The sequence below is a fragment of the Crocodylus siamensis genome, chromosome 6 (assembly GCF_052110815.1).
Source record: "Crocodylus siamensis isolate JL-2025a chromosome 6, ASM5211081v1, whole genome shotgun sequence".
Classification (NCBI taxonomy): domain Eukaryota; kingdom Metazoa; phylum Chordata; order Crocodylia; family Crocodylidae; genus Crocodylus; species Crocodylus siamensis.
The window spans coordinates 33,113,819-33,130,563 of record NC_143400.1 but is presented as its reverse complement, the minus strand read 5'-3'; the positions used below and the strand labels follow the sequence as shown (position 1 = coordinate 33,130,563).

General features: G+C 42.8%; 1 protein-coding gene across 1 annotated transcript in view; it reads right to left on the bottom strand.

Moving 5' to 3' along the window:
- Window positions 1-16,745, bottom strand: part of KAT6A (lysine acetyltransferase 6A) — a 55,588-nt gene that overhangs the window by 15,898 nt on the left and 22,945 nt on the right. Inside the window, exons 4-13 of the mRNA XM_090055440.1 lie at window positions 15,074-15,182; window positions 12,923-13,038; window positions 12,575-12,656; window positions 11,588-11,723; window positions 9,674-9,984; window positions 8,296-8,414; window positions 3,860-3,975; window positions 2,311-2,452; window positions 1,718-1,879; window positions 558-651 (exon numbers count right to left, since the gene is read on the bottom strand). Of these exons, the coding sequence (XP_089911566.1) occupies window positions 558-651; window positions 1,718-1,879; window positions 2,311-2,452; window positions 3,860-3,975; window positions 8,296-8,414; window positions 9,674-9,984; window positions 11,588-11,723; window positions 12,575-12,656; window positions 12,923-13,038; window positions 15,074-15,182 (1,387 nt within the window). The remainder of the gene's footprint in view (window positions 1-557; window positions 652-1,717; window positions 1,880-2,310; window positions 2,453-3,859; window positions 3,976-8,295; window positions 8,415-9,673; window positions 9,985-11,587; window positions 11,724-12,574; window positions 12,657-12,922; window positions 13,039-15,073; window positions 15,183-16,745) is intronic.

Genomic DNA, 16,745 nt, shown 5'->3' with positions numbered 1-16,745 from the left:
ATCAAGGTACTGACCAATGTGCAGGGTGCATTCCCATTTGAGTCTGCAACTGTTGCTCAGGAGAAAGATTGAGTTGATGGCAAATGCAAACAGACTTCAACTGCAAAACTGGCAGGAGCTTACAATCTATGTGCAGGTGTTTTTATGACCAAATCAAAAGCTCACACAAACTACTGGCAGCACCTGCTTCACAAATTATCTGACACTTAATTTGGCAGTTGGCAGCTTCCACAGGTAGTTTTACTTTTTCAGCAAAAAACAGCTATATGAGTAGGGCAAGCTTCTGCCAGGAGAGCTGTGCTGGTGCAACTTCACAGTTTTTAGCATGAGGCATTTGTGGGATTCAGAGGGAGAATACTTAATTTGCTCCCACCAGAACAGAGAGCAACTCTCAAGTTTGGAGGGCTTCATGTGCTCCAGAATATGCTTGTTCCGAGAACCGTTTAGCACAGGAAAATTACTAGAAACCTGCGTGTTTCCCCCCCGATTCAGTCCTTTCTTAAAAACACGAGATGAACCAATATGAAAAGGTGAAAAAATGAGAAAACAATCCTTACTGAAGTCAATGAGGAACCTGCCATAGCCCTTACGCTGGTACTGGGGGAGAATCATTATACAGGAAACATTGTACTTCTGTTGGCAATGCTTCTCCTGGTAGAGGAAAGAGAAACAGACTTTCAAAACAATGGACTGCTTAGACAGAAAAGGAGCCATTGCGTAAGAGCTAGTAATTAACCCTGAGCTAAAGACCAAAAATGAAAGCCATGCTCACAGCTCCTTGGGGACTTCAATGCACATCAGCAAAGGAAAGTCTCCAATGACAGAAGGTGGAACAGTATCAAATCATTGTCATGGCCATTAAAACCACCACCTTAAGTGAACGAAAAGAATGAGAGAGGCACCTGCTACTTTCTTCCTCTTAGAAACAACACAGGAGATACAACTGGCAGGGAAGGAATCTCAGTCTTCACTAACCTTTCAAAAGTGCTCATATGGAGGTGCTAAATAGGCTGGACTAGACTTTTTATTTGCCAGCTACTGGTGCAAATCTCAAGTGATTCAATATTTATGGGACTAGGACATGCACCAAAATCCAGTCTAATGTGTGCTGGACATGGAAAGAAAAAGCATGGATTAGTCATCAGAGGTTTTTGTTGGGTTTAGTTTTTGCCTTGGCTGCTCTGATGGCTGGATGGCAAGCAAAACAACTACTGCTGGAGAAAAAGAGACTCAGAGTCTTTAAATAGGGCTGTTTGAAAGTCAAGGTCTTTTAAGCATCAATAAGATCTCTGCATTCCCAGCATGAAAATTAAAAGGTTCGAAATGAGATGCAACTTGCAGATCAAGCAAAGATTGTATCTGGTTAGGAAGCGCTCAGATAGCTCTGTTCTGGCAACAATAATGTTTACTTCATAAACGGTTCTACCTATCACCACCAAGGGAATAGGAAGTCATCTAAAACTTCTCCCTTTGAGCTGCTAACTGCAGCCCAAGTTCCTTTGAGGATAGGCTCTCTTCAACAATATTAAAAGGTAACTTAGCTTTATTAGTTGCTGCAGGCCTCTGAATTTCTCTTATCTAGAGTCTTTGGCAAGCAATATACCCCTTCCTCACAACTGAGAGACTTCTGTTTTTTACAACACTGTATCCCAAATGGGCACATACAAGGCACAGCTTCATGTCTGAATGTAAGTTTATTCCACACTAAAATACTTACCTTGGAGAAGTAGCCAACAAGGTGGCAGCCCTTGACATCATTCTGTGTCAGCACATAGAAGAGAAATGGTTCCACATCATAATAAAGCGTCTTATGGTCCAAGAAAAGCTTTGCCAGCAAGCACAAGTTCTGGCAGTAAATGGTACTGACATTGCCATCAACCTTACAGAAATGGGCAAAAAATTACATCACTATTGTTACCACAGTAATCTGATTCTGTCGGTATCTCACATTGGTCTAACCCTCAAACACAAAAGAAAAGGCTACCAGATCAAAAGATTAAAACATGGACGGGGTATAATGGGAGACTGCATTCTGTTTTACTAGTCAGCCAGAAGCAGAAACTACAACTTATTTTCTGAAGAGTAACACATGTTTAGGAAAAACATGTTTTTCATATAGATTAGTTTAATAATCTACTCCCAGCCTCAGCACTATTAACAGACAGCTATTGTTCAGTTCTTCACTCTTTACAGAGTCAAATCATTCTGGATATGTGAATGACCAAGTTATACATCTAAATGGTTTAAAAGCAGGAAGATCACCCCTTGAAGTCCTGAAAGCAGTAGCTACAAGCTATTGTTTTAACTTACCTCAAAAACTGAAATATTATTCTTTCTGTAGATTTCATTGGCTGGAGGATGAAACCAGCCACATTTTTTCATGTGCTGCTGGAGGATAGTTCTGCTTTTCATATACTTCAAACAGAATTCACAAAGATACAGTTTAGGCAGCCTGTAAGCAAAGGTAAAAGATCATCAGAATCTACATGTGCACTGTGACTTTTTTCATAATGGCCAAAGTATGAAACTTTCCAGTGCTGTTAAAAATTTTAAGTGAAAGGATATCATGGTGAAAGCAGCCTTAACAAACAGTCAACTTTCAGGTATGTATGCACATAGATTTTATGAACAGCACACCATTTGTTTCTACTGCTATGAATATATATTCTATATCTATTCAGTGCCCTAAATAATGAGCTCTACTGAACTATGAAATGATACTTCAAGGGAAGGACATGAATCAGTTAAAATACTTGTGATATCTTACATGGAGAGGAAGTTTTGTATTAGTGAGTGACAAGATATGTTAGATGAAGGTTTCCTACATTTTCCCCATCTTTAATCTCTTAAAGCCTTGCCTGCTCAGGCCATTCACTCCAGTGTGGTGGGTGATGATGAGTCTAGCTTTTATTTAATTTGTTACATAGTCCAGCTGCGGCACAAATGATACATTTAATCAATCTAGTGCATGTGATAATTAAGACTTTCATTTTTAAAGCAATCCATTTGTCCCATGAACTAGTGGGAGAGATTTTTCTGTGGTTTTTTTGCTTTGAGGCTCTGTCTGAAGTTGGTTCACATTCTAACTGACGTCCTCTTCAACACTGGGGGTGCTTGTGGCTTAGACAGCCTACAAGGTTACTGCTATGTAGAAAATAACATCAAAGCAGCCAAACACAAGTTTCTCTTTCTTACATGGCAGTTGCAGGTGATGAAAAAAAAGATTTAGAGTATTAATATTTGGTAAAAATGAGGCAATAAACTGATTAAAAAATAGTTAGCATTTGACAACTACAGTAATTTAGGTATGATTCATATAGCACAAGTGCAACAAAACTCTTCACAGCAATTTTGTCTGCTTACCACTTTTTACATCTCCTTCAAGAATAAGTACTGCCATTTCATGCCCAAATTCAGATTTTATAACAAAGACCACATCTGCTCAGTCTGTACTGTTCATTATTAATATAATGATGTACGCTAAAATTAAAGAGTGGGTAAGACCACAAAGCCAAGCTCTCCAGCCAGCTAGGATACTGTGCTACTAATCACTTAGCTCATGGGATCTCTCATTTCGTAACCCAAAATCTCATTTTCTGCCCACTTGTAGCACCGCACCTTCTGAACACTTTTTGAATATTTGTAGTATACAGGTATTGTTACAAAGCTTATGAATCCTGAGGCTAAAGAGACCCCAAGGCACTCATTCTCTTATTTATCATAAAGGGCGTATGGAATGTCTAGGGGTGCTCTGTGCACTAAATTCAAGTTGAATAAGTCCAGGATTTCTACATCTACCAGAGTATAACAATCCCATGAATGGTAACCTGGAATGAACGGGAGGGTTTGCACAACATACCTTGAGTATTCCTGTGGATATGGGGAGGAGTACCAGGTTTGGATTTCATACTTCCCGAACTCGATGACAGAGGGGCAGCGGACTTGTGGATCAGGGGGACCCGTCACCCCTACTTTCTGCGCAAGAAAAATAATGTGTGTGAGTTTCCAAATCCCAAACTTTATCAAAGTCAGGATTCCTGGCTGGGAGAAACAGGTATCTACTTAGCCTGCTTTCCTTTCTTCGAATTTAGAGAGATAAGTAGGGAGATGCAGACACCTTCTTTTAATGCCACCACCAATATCTCACTCTTTGTGCAGGGCAACCAGTTTATTAAAGGGAGAGCTCACAAACATCTTCACGTCAATCAAGGCAGCAGCCCCAGACACTCGCAGAGCAATCGTGCTCATCTTCTTTAAATCTGTATGTGTTTACATCCCTGTGACCTTGGCATATTAGCAGAGCAACAGGTAAACCACGCTCTCAGTTTCAGGAGATACAGCACTCATCTAGTCAATGAAACAGTGAGTACCACAGAGGTGACATGCACTGCAATAGCATAAAAAGCTTGCAAAGAATCCTCATCACTGGTCGCAAGGTTACAGGACCATTGTCAATGGATTAGAGGAATTTTAAAACCAGCACTGCTAGTCCCATGAGAAACAAGTTTGGAAAACAGCGTTCCAAACTCCTGCAAAAGCCTCTATATGTAGTGACCTTGGAGGTTAGTTGACTGCGGTATTTTAACACAATTCCCAGAACACATGTGCAGACCTTTCTTCAAGAATAAACATGGAGTTTTATTTAAATCGCATTCACCCATTATTTTGTACCGGTGTGGGCATAGGGTTACAGAAAAAGCAACTCTTCTCCTGGGGTATCTCTTAACATTTAAAGGCAGTACAAATAAAATCCATACCAGGAACTAACAGTAATCTCCTGGTTTGACTCCTCCATCTCATAAGGCTACTTCAGACTAACTCTCCCAAATTGTCTTGGTGACTTTGGGCAGGTTCCCTAGCTCATATATATTTCAATACTTAGTCCTTTTCCTCTTCCAAATTCCTACAGCCAGATCCTTGTCCAAATTTGCTGGCAAACATATTGCCTAAGAGTTGAGGCTTGGAATATGGGAACTACACACCCTGCTTTAATTTTTTTACAATCTTTCAGTCTAAGACCACACTCCAATGGAAAGCTCTGGCATGCACAGTTAACGTCAAATGTTTCCCGTTGACTTTCCACTGTCACGGGACTCAGCTTGGAGTGCGGGGCTATTAATAACTGAAACCACTTCTCACTTAGGTGGTCTGATACTGGGGTGAAGAGTGCCAGTGAGGTGCCTATAAATAGCTGTAATCCAACAAAATGGAATGGCTAGAAACACCCTGATCCATGGGTTACTGCTTGAGGTGGTGATATCCCAGATCCAGAGATTTCCATTTCATATAAGAGGTGCAGGAGGAGGAAGGCTCAGAGTCTCTCTCATCAGCATCCTGGACACACGCATTTTAACAGCAAATATCAAGATACAGGAGCCTCCTGCCTCAAAGGTTTATCCAAGAGCAAATAGATCCCTCAGTATCAGGAGCATGTTGCTCATACCACCTTCCATTCTTACCCAAGATGACAAAACAGAAGGAAAAGCTTGTCAGAGGTTGACCAAAGAACTTCAAATGTTACAACTTAGTTACTGTATGTGATCCCAAGTTCAACTACTTGGAAAAATGGCTCTTTGCTGAAGCTTGCTGATTGATTCCCTAGGCCTTTCTCTCCTTTAGCAGGTGGCCTGGGGATTTGTCTCGGGTTCCCTAATGGGAAGGGAGCAAGATAAAGAAGCCAGTTTATCTTAGTTTGAACTGTAGAGCACCTTTTAACAAAAGACAAAATACCGACTCAAGCTGGATTAAAACCATCTTTGATGATAAAAGCTTATGCCAGGTTTAGGAACTCATGGTGAAATCAAAGCACAATCACCTGACACTTCAGAATAGATGAGCACAATGTGAGAATTTCACCTGTTGCCAGAAGCCATATTACCATGAGACTGTTTTATGAAAGGAACAGAGAGCTCCTTACATCTTTGCAATCCACACTGAAGCGTCTCTTGCACCATAACTCTGAAAGCAATCGCTAGTCTCACCCAGGACAACCAAACCCCTTGACTCGTCTTCACAGCACACAGAAACACCACCATGCTGGCAATCAGCACAGGCCCCCCCCTCCCCCTTCCCATGTCGGCAAAATTCAAAGAGGAAGAATAAAGAGTAATATGCACCTGTGGCAATGCCTTCTGTATCTGCACACTTCTCTCCGTGATCAGCCTCTCCTCCAAATGAATGCCCAATGAAAAAGTAGAGACCCAGCTCCAGTACAGCTGCTTGCACATCACAGTGGCCAGGAGAAAACCGTGGCACAGAGACTTGCTGAGCAACTCCTAAGCTGGCTGTGGTTTGCCCCTACACTATGTCCTTCTCACGCACTTGCATATTCAGTTGCTTTTCCTCTGCTCACTCAAAGCCTTCACTGCTTTCCTCTGCTTGTGCATTTCCGTTTGCTCAGGTGCAGCCTTTAGCTCAGCACTACAGTACACATGCACTTTGCAGCAGCTGCATCTCAACTCTGGTTTAACCCAATCCCTGCCAAAGTCAACCAGACACTTCAGTTTAAAAGTGCACATTTGTCTTCACTAGGTTATTTCAATTGATTAACTCTAGAATACATATTATCAAAAGCTGTTTCCTGTTCATACCACTTCTGGTCAGAAATGTATGCTTATTAGTTACATTTCTGTCTAGCCTCTTGTAAGCTTAATTCTAGATCATTGCTTATCTAAGCTAACAGTCTCTGCAAAGGCTAGTCGCTGCAGCATTTTATTAGAGATGGTTTTGTTACTTTAATTATTCATGTGACAAGCTAAAACTTACGAAATCTTTTATAGCAGGGTTATGTATATACCCGATTTGGAAGGGTTAATAGTTCACGTTGCATTTGTCTGGTTTATCACATGCTGCAGTTTAGTTCAGTTTTATCACAATTCATTATTCATTAACCCTCTTTGTATACAGTGCCTATATTTAGGCTGGTTTCAGTCCAATTACTATGGTACAACAAAGGTAAACAAATACAAGCCAAAACACCTGGAGAAAGGGGAACAAGCTACCTAAGGATAGTTATCTTAAGACTAGAAAGAAGCACCGGTCAAAAGACAGACACTTGTGAACTATGCTTAGAAGAAACAGGCGATTCACTTCGTTCACCAGTACTCTTGTGCTCAGGCCCTGTGATCTGCCAGGTAACTGCACTTTGAGCCACCTCAACATACAGCATTGTAAAAAACACAGATGAACAGAAGACATCTATCCATCGAAAACATCCTACGATCTTTTGCTTCAGCCCTCCACTTCCCCAGCGCAACCCACAGTGACAGTTTGCTGCTTCTATCTGATCTTTGCCTAAAACAGTGTAAGCTACTTCTGGTGGAGATCTGTTCTTCCAGATTATCTGTAAGCTGCTGCGAACACCAAGTGATGCTAAGGCAGTAATAATCATTTCATTATAGTTACCTGCTGACAGGCTGAATAGACAGACAAGTAGAACAGAACTAACCCAGCAGGACACCTTATTCAAGTCAGGTGGGCAGGGCAAGACCCAGAGAATATATTGTTGGGTTTTCTGTTGCCAAAGGCACCCATTTCAAAAACTCCCCATGCTCTGAAGAAAAGGATATGCAAAAAAATGCTCCAAAAAAGTTCAGGAATGTTCTAACAAGGTTAGAGCAGATTTAGAGTATGGAACAGCCATTACTTATTCTTGATGTCGTTTGTGGACTCCCTTGCACACTTAGGTATTAAACTCATGTTTAATACCTAAACATGTCATGATTAAGTCCAGTATCTCAAGTAGATCCTAACTCAGCATCTAAGGATCTCCCCTTTCCAGAAACATAAAGTTTCACTTTCCAGTACAACACGATTCTGAAATAAAACAATTTTTTCTTTAACAAAAGCTGCCATTAACTACTATAATTGAATCATGACAGTTGTGGCCTTTGAACCAGTATCGGATTATTGTGTTGTGTTGGTTTTTTTCATGGGAAAATCTGAGAAATTCCCACGTTTGAACAGAAGAAAACTCTCTCTTGTAGGCTGCTGTTATATGTGTTAGTGGGCAGAGGGCATGTTAGGTGGTCAAAGTACAAGACACACAATAGTATAACGCATGATTTTAGCACACAAACCTCTGCTTTCCATGAATATTTGCAGTTGGTAAAGCGAATCAGCAACCAGTTTCAGTCTTCCTGAATCAGCTACCCACTTCTATCAATTTTCTCAGTCAATGGGGACAGGGGCCATTAGTTGCTGACAGACTGATGCACCAGTAGGAGTCCTTTTTATCCATGTTTCCACTTACTGCACAGGCTTAAACTTTCCCAGACTCTGAGAAACTGACTTTACCTGCAGTGCTTGCTCCTGAATATCTCGGAACAACTCCATATCTTTCTCAGTCAGGACTTCCTGGCTCCCAAAAAACCGATCCTCATTTTCCTGTTTTCCATCCCAGCTATCCTGATTGTCTGTAAATGAGAAAGAAAGTCCTCATTGGTCCTTAGCAAAGCACAAGTGTTCTTTCCTCCGTTAAAAAGAAATCATCATCTACCTTGAATCAACTTGCCAGTAAGGTGGTGGCAAACTTTTGTCTGGACTTGCAAAGGAAGAGACTGTTCTGGATTGGTGGCCCAGAATGAGCTAATATAAATACTCTGGCTCTGGTTGGTCTCTGAAGCTTTACACATTGCTGTGATGATATGAACACCACAAAGACTTAAAAGAAGTCACTGCATATAGCTTATTGCTGTTTTTATGAGCAACAGAAATCCCAGTCACTTAAACCTGGATTCTCTCTACTTCACTCGATACAGACTAGGATATTCACACCCCAACCACTGGAAGCAATCCCTGCCATTATGAAGGATCTGAGTATGAGCAGTAAGACTCGCACTCTACAGAGAACACGTTTTGCTTACTACTTTCCACAAGGGAAACCCCTTTGACTTCATGGAGCCAACGCATTCTTCCTGCAGCATGCAAGTGTACTTTTCTGCAGCATATCAGCAGTTCATCTAGCTGAGGGCTGGCTTGAGAATGATGAAGATGACTGTCCTGTGTTCCACCCTACAAACATTAACTTGCCATTTATCCTACTACAGTCAACTTGCCTAACGTTCATAACGGCTTAGGAGTAGTTATTTCCTGCGTGGTATTGCCAAACATCACTCAATATGGTAGTTTAAGCAGGTGGTCAGCGGCTGACTTAGTCTCATTGGTTTCTGGTGCTTTAGAAATGAAAACCTTACTAGAGGCATAATACAGGCAATCATCCTGCGAGACTGAAAAGAAGGTGCAGGCTCACAGTTTGCAAAGATGGACTGCACCCTCTAGCTGGAAAAGAGCCAGCTCGAAACCTTAATGGAGTTAATGGTCTCCAGAGTGCCATCTAGTGGCATGCAGGAAAGAGCCAGGACAAAGCATGCCCTTTCACACTTCAGAGCACTCCACTTCTCTCTGAACATGGCCTATGAACACAGGGAAAACTCGCGTCAAATCCTTCAGCCTTGATGTGGTTATTTTTAGTTGCTTGCCCCCTCTCCTTGTCTCCACCTCATTATTCAGGAGGACCCAAGAAGCTAATCCCTCCCTGTGTGAACTTCAACCCACAATTCCTCCCACTGAACGTGGCACCCCAAGTTACTCACTCCCTTCCAAACAATACTAGATATTTTCTTTGGATTAAATGAGGATACTTTTACTGACAAGGGAACCACTCTTTTTTTACCTGTGGGCCATTCTGAAGTGCTAGATTTCCTGCTGCCCTTTTTCCTGATCCTATATTGCTGAGAATAGTCCACCACTTCCCCTCGAGCTTTCCGTCCATCAGGGGAAGGGGTGAAGAATTTGGTAAGGCCATCAATGAGCCCTTTGGTTTTCTTGTTTAATTTCAAGGTGGTGCTTCCATCTCGGCAGAAGTCCAGGCCATCTGTCTGTTCCAGATACTCTCCTTCTGCTGCTGACTGGCTGGAGAGCGTGATCTTACGTTTCCGACCTCGACCTGGGCCAGTTCGAACTTTACTGAAGGGACCTTTTGATCTGAAAATCACAAGGGAGAAAGGGGTGGTCAGCAATGTTGGTGAGAAAAAGAGATTCATAGGAGTTTTAACTGGTTTGGTATCCATCTAGCACGGCAACCACGCAGACCCTAGCCAACAACTGCAGCATAAGAAAAGAGGTGGGCTCAGTCCTGCGTACTCCACAGCAGACTAGGCCTAAGATCCACTGCAAAATTACAGGACTATCCCTGCTCACTGGAAATGTCATGGCCAATACATTTTAAATACAACAAATGAAACATGGAACTCGGGTACATAGCCAATAGGCAAAACTGGATGGTCATTTTACTGTTAAATCCAATGAATGAATACTCAAATGCCCAGCAAACCAGTGTCAAATGGTTAGGACCGACAGGTAAGGGATCTGGAGCATGCATATATAACTGACTGTGTGTGTGGCGATGATCTCAATGACATAATTCAGACTACCAATATCAACACTGTCATCCTTTAGAATCAGACTTAAAAACCCATTGTGATGATTAGGGCAGTTTGCACTTCGCAGAGATATTGTTCTGGGCTGTCTGCTGACTTGGAAAGACAAATGCAATCAATTGATGCTTTCCTTTTCAGGAGTTTTACTTTGCAAATCACAAACAAACAGGACTCCTAAAAGCAAGTCAGAAGTCTGTGTACAACTTGAAGCACGGACTAGATTTACAACATTCTGAAGCCAAAACATGAAATACAGGGAACAGTGGTGACAATGCAGGAACAGTCAGCCTTCCCTCTACCCACACATATGATATATCAATCTTATTTAATCCAAGGTGTTGAAAAGCTCCTCGTTACAGGAAGGTAAAGACGCAGATCCTTCCTCCGCTGGCTCCAACATTAGAATCCCTTGAAGATCCCCAAAAGATGTTTACAATATTCCTTTGCTGTGTCAGTGTGGGGGATCAATCTTTTTTAATTCACACTAGTACTGCTTCAGCACTTCAGAGTTGAAAAAGCACAGCAACACAGACCTGCTACAAACTGGCAAAGTCAGTCCAAGGCATGGTCTTTATCGCTAAGTACTTAATTATGGTAAAAGGACACAATATAGGGACAAAGTAGCACTACACAGGCACCTTCACTGGATACAGTACTCCTGAGAAAATCAATCCAGCACAAAAAAGCATGAAAACTGTGTGTTGTGCAGAGATGTCTTCCTTCAGGAAATCATCCCACAGAGAACAGAGAATATAACAATCTGCTGAAGCAGCTCCAGGTAGGTTACACTTTGGGCATTTTTACACGTGCTTTGGGCCATGGCATGGGGTGCTTTAATTAGCAAGCTGCACTAATTAAAAGTGCCCACATGTCATGTGTGTCAGCAACCCCGCACTGAAAAAAATGGCGGTGGAGCGCTTTGAACTAAAGCTCATCACATGTGTTTTATTTCAAAGTGCCCTGCCGCCAGTTTTTCAGCATGGCGACACTGATACATGCGATGCGGAAGGCTGCTGGAGCACAATTTCCATGCTCCAGCAGACTCTATTAAAACAAGTCTGTACTGACGCGCTGGATTTCCAGCACGTTGGAGCAGGCTCTCCACATGTCTATAGGAGCCCTGTCTTTTCCTCTTTCAAATGACTTACGCTGCATTCTGGTTCTTTAACCTATTTTTGGGACGTCCTATTGGATTGGCATAGCGCCGTTTTATCTGTGCTGCTTTCTTGTGTAGAAGTTTTCTTCCTTTCTTCCGTGGCCGACATATCTGACATATCCACATACCTGAAAGATACAAGTCCCATTAGAAAATGGAAAAAAAAAGATGGGTCAAAAAGACAGGCCTCTTCCACAAGTATGAGAAACAGTCTGACAGGCTCCAACTACTGTAATACGTTAAGAAGGGCACTTACTTGTCCAAGCACTCTAAATGCAAAGCCTGCCTTGCTGGCAGGCTCTCCTCCCAGACAGGCTCCTTCAGCAAGTTTTTAAATGTATGCTTTTACATGTATGCTTAAGTGTGTCACTGTACCCAACAACAGGTTAACAGAAGAGAAGAATAATGCACAAGGATAACTCATTTAACGAATTCCTACTTTGCTTAAGGACAGTGCCTCCAGAGCAGATGGAGACATCTCTACACAACTCAAGAAAACTCTGGCATACTCCTTTCCATAGCCAGTTCTTATCTCAAAAGGCACACAAATTTAGCTTCCATTCCAGAGGTGCTACTAGCTGCTCAAATAGAAATACCTGCCATTACTTCATGGACCACCTGCCAGTCTCCTCTATCTCCACAAACCTACTCCTTCAACTGCATAAAAGTCAATTCTGCTAAACTAGAACCATCATCCCCACCCCCTCAGCCCTCTGAAAGGTTTAAAAGCCCTTCTTAAAACACTCTGATCCTTCATACTGGAAGCAGGAGAGGAAGAAAATGTTGGTCCATAAAAAGTATGTGTTCTTCTCAAACTACAAAGAAGGTTTAAGGCTTCTAAAACCTGGAAAATGGTGATGCACTGAACAAGATAAATGTGGGGAAAGAAGAAGGAAATTTTCTGATAGGTAGGTACTTTCTATTCACTCATTTCCTCCAGCATCTCTTTTAATCCCCTCTGATCAGACAGACTCCTCACCTTTCGGCATCCTGGTGAGAGGTGGGTCACAGCACTCCATGTGAAAGCCCCTGTCACACGAGTCACAAAACAGCATGTTATCCTGTGGAAGACAGACAGCTCTGGTAAGCCTCACACTGCAAGACTGCAGCAGGCTCTATTCTCACTTAATCACTGGGCCCAGAAAAGCCACATCAAGTCCCCAAACACACAATAGTACTGGTCCCACTATATATGCCACTAAGTCCCACTATACAGGCCCAAATAAGTCAAGCAGAAGCTGCAACTACTTGGTTGGCCAAGAGTTAGCAGACCATGTTTCACAGAACTGAGGCCTAGCCTAGGCACTTCATTATTTAAAGTACTCACTGCATTTTTGCCCTGATCTCGACAGGAGCTGCACGTTTTGCACTCAATGCACTGCCATCGCAAGGCTTTCACTCGAACTGTCAGCTCTGGAGAGAATTTCAAACAGGACGGATGACCTGTTGAAAAAGGACAAAACAACCCTAAGTGAAACCATTCCTGCTGAAGCCAGTGCTCACGGATGCATGTGGAGGAAGAGAAGGTATAATCAGTCATGTCTCACATGCAGGTTCTCAGTCACCCAGGTGCTCCTTGTATTTCATAAGTCTTGCCAGTACTTGGAGCTCCTGCTCATACTTATTTACAGCACAGAAAGAGAGATAAAATCTGGCAGCCACTTTCCTTTTTGAACATTTATGTATAGAACTGAAGACATTTTGGGGCAATGTTTAATGGTCTCCCATGGAAACAGGCAAACTGAACTGTTTATATTCAATTTTGAACAAGAACAGGTGAGTCTGGTGCAAGGCTTCTACTGAAAGTCAGTGTTTCTGACAGCATTTTCTACAGTCACGTGGAAGTGCATGAAGTTACAGAGACACACACAAGAGGCTTTGCACTGCTATATGTTACTTGTGCTGAAGCACCACCTAAGGTCTCCAGTCATGGATCATGGTTCCATTGTGAGCAATCTGCGAACACATAATGAAGACTATTCCTAAGAGATCAATGGGCGTGGTGAAAACCAGTGCAAGCTATTTTGTTCAGTGGGACAGCTGATCCAAGACTGCGGGTTACATGGGGTGAAGCCAAGCAAGGGGACACGTGGCCATCAGGTCAGATGAGTCATCACCTTAGAAGCTGAAGTGGGCAACTGCCAGAGGTAGAAATGAGAAGGAGTAGGAGAGAGAGGGGCTTTGACTTCTTAAACCTTTATTATACAAATATTAGAAACAAAGGGTGAAAGTGTAAAGGTATATGGCCCTCCCAGGGGCCAAGCATGAAACACTTGTAACAGACAAAAAACATCATGACACCAGAATTGAAACTCCCTCCCTCACGCCCCTCATGGGGTTAAACATGTAGGACCTGCTGTCCCCAGAGGCAGAGAGAAACCTGGATCCAGGAGCTGAAATCAGAGAGGAAGTAGGGAGATGAAGCAGAGTGCAGGTAGGTGACAGCAGTACGGAACAAGGAGATGCCGCAAGACCCATATTCAAGAGGCAGATGGCCATAAATAGCAAGATAAATACAACATTTAAGTACTGAGCAGTGCATTAATAAATGGCAAAGAAACTCGACTCACTTTATGACAGTATATAAATTAAGCAAAACAAAGTAAACTCTCAGTGCAGTGAGTGACAAAGGCTAATCATAATGTTATTAATTAGTGAACTTCTCAGTGTGACTTGAGCAGGAGGACCAGAAGAACATGACTGTACAAGTCTATTCCTCTGCTGGACTGAGACTTTTTAGCCTGGTTTTTACCTTCCTCAGCTCAGGTAGGAGGAAGACCAGGCAGGGAGCATAGACAATGATGATGAATATCACAGAAGAGCCAGGGTTTGTTCCCATCCCACTTCATTTCTCCTAAAGCCTCTGAGACCTTGCTTCAGTTTTCTAAGCCCATGACTGATTAGAGGCATCATATATTACTATTTTAAGAGCCACACATTAGAAGGCAGTTTTGAAAGCATGTCAGGCCCTCCATTTGAGATCCATTAACTCATGAATCCATAAGAGGAGCCAGATTTAGCAGAATCAGGGACTATCAACATTGCACAAAGTGGCTCTCAGACTCCATCAGTTACTATCATTCACAGCTGTTGAGTCAGACTTGGGTGGTTCCCAGTTCTGTCCCGCAGCAGCTTCCTCACAGAGGTGTCTCTGCAAACCCTGGGTCAGTGTGGTCAGGGCAGCTCCTGCAGCAAAGCCTGTCAGCACATGCCAACCTGCTTTTCAGAACTGGAGCAAGGGATGATAAAACAGGTCGCGCGGCAACTTGGTTTTGAAGACCTTCACCAAGGGCCAACAGAACTACATGTGTACCAAATTAACCTCAACCTGTCCCACAAGCTGAAGATGCAGAAGGATCAGGCTGTCAAATCCAACTGGTCCCCAAAACAGAAAGGGCCCAGGGGTGTTCCACTAGACATCATACTCTTCTTCCCAGCTGCACACTTGTTCCCAAGAGAACTGTAAATGGTTACCTACCGCTGTTGCCACAGTCAGCACAAGAGATGAGCTCCTCGGGTTTCTTCTCCCGGTTTTGTTCTTTCGTACCGAGGCAGAAACTGCAGATCGGGATTGGTTCAGCAACCGGCTGAGGGGAAAAAGCAAATAGCAATTCATCCATCAATCTACCCATCGCTGTCTGTCCACATATGCAAACCAATGAACAGATTACACAGCATGCAAGGGAAAAGTTGCACCCGAAACCCGTGCCTTTAAGAATTCATTTAAAACTACTGTCTAATGAGAACTAGAAGAAACAGTAAAGTAACCCAAAATTGAAAAATCCGAAAACACTAAACCTTCAGGGTTCTTGTTAGCATACAGTCTCCAAATAGCATAGCTCAAGGGTTGGCAACATTTTTGGGCAGAGTGCCAAAAACACCTGCAACCTCAAATTGTAAGATGTTGGTGTGCCAAGGGTGGATGGCGAAAGAGCCAAAACAGGCCCAATCCTTGTTGTGGCAGTGCACCCCCAACCCCTTCCCTGCTGTGTGCCACGAAGCACGTGTGCCAAGGCAAGTAACTCTGCATGCCATGTTCTGGCTGCCTACCCCAGCATAGCTTATTGCTCTTTGCACAGCAGTAACGTTACTGGTTGTCTTTCCTGTCCACCAGTAGGCTTCAGTTCACAGCACACACTACACAGAGACTGAGCCGTATTCTTTGAAGTGTCCGCCAGATGGAGCCACTCCAGACAAGTACAGCAGACATTTCTTATGCTGCATCTTAGGGGCAGCAGGACACAGAGTGGCTGCTTCAAACCTTGTTTCTCTCCACCCCCACTGCCCCCTTCCAAGCTCATGTATGAAGCCGACTTCTCAGGTTCACTCAGGAAAGATTTTAAGAAAAGCCCAGTGAGAAAAATTCCCATGGGCAGATTGAGCCAGGGGATTTCCTTCCCTTTCCTCCATTCAGGTAAGGCCCAGTAAGCCACGCACTGATCTATCCACCCTCAGACACCATGGTATCAAAGGGGAAAAACAACCTGTGCACGGAGCCATTTTCCTCATTCGGGACTAGGAGAGGAGAATGACACTAGGCACACGCAAATCTCTTTTCTTCATTCCTGCCTAGGCGCAGGATGCCAGTCATTGAGTATCCTGTTAGCCTGGATAGTACGAAACCTCACAAAACAGTAAGGGATTTCTTGATCAGAAAGAAGCAAGGCATATAAGGGAAGGAAAAAAACCCACACACTGCAGAAACAATGTTTGGCAACAGGCACACAACTGGACATGGCATTGAATAACTAGACTCCAGTTGTCAAGGTTTTACTGACCAGATGGCATCCGTGTCTCGACACGTAAAACTGATAGTTACATTCCTGCATAGTCAATATTACAGATTTCTGACTCATGCACAATGAGGAGCCAAAGTGCTGTTAATGCTCTTGTGTTTAATTTTTGAGTTAACTCCTATTTTGCAGAAGCAACACAGCTAGAAAACAGATCAAGAATGACATCCAAGTTGTGAAACGTGATTTATTTATTAGGATAGCAAATTTCAAAGGTGGCAGGAAAACAACAGCTCAAAAAGCAGAACTTAAGCAACTTAAGTGCACACATGGATTTGTTCTGAACATAAAATTGCTTTGTTACAATAAAGCAGAGACAAAAGTACTGATCTAAAAAGTGCAACAGCTTATTCTGCA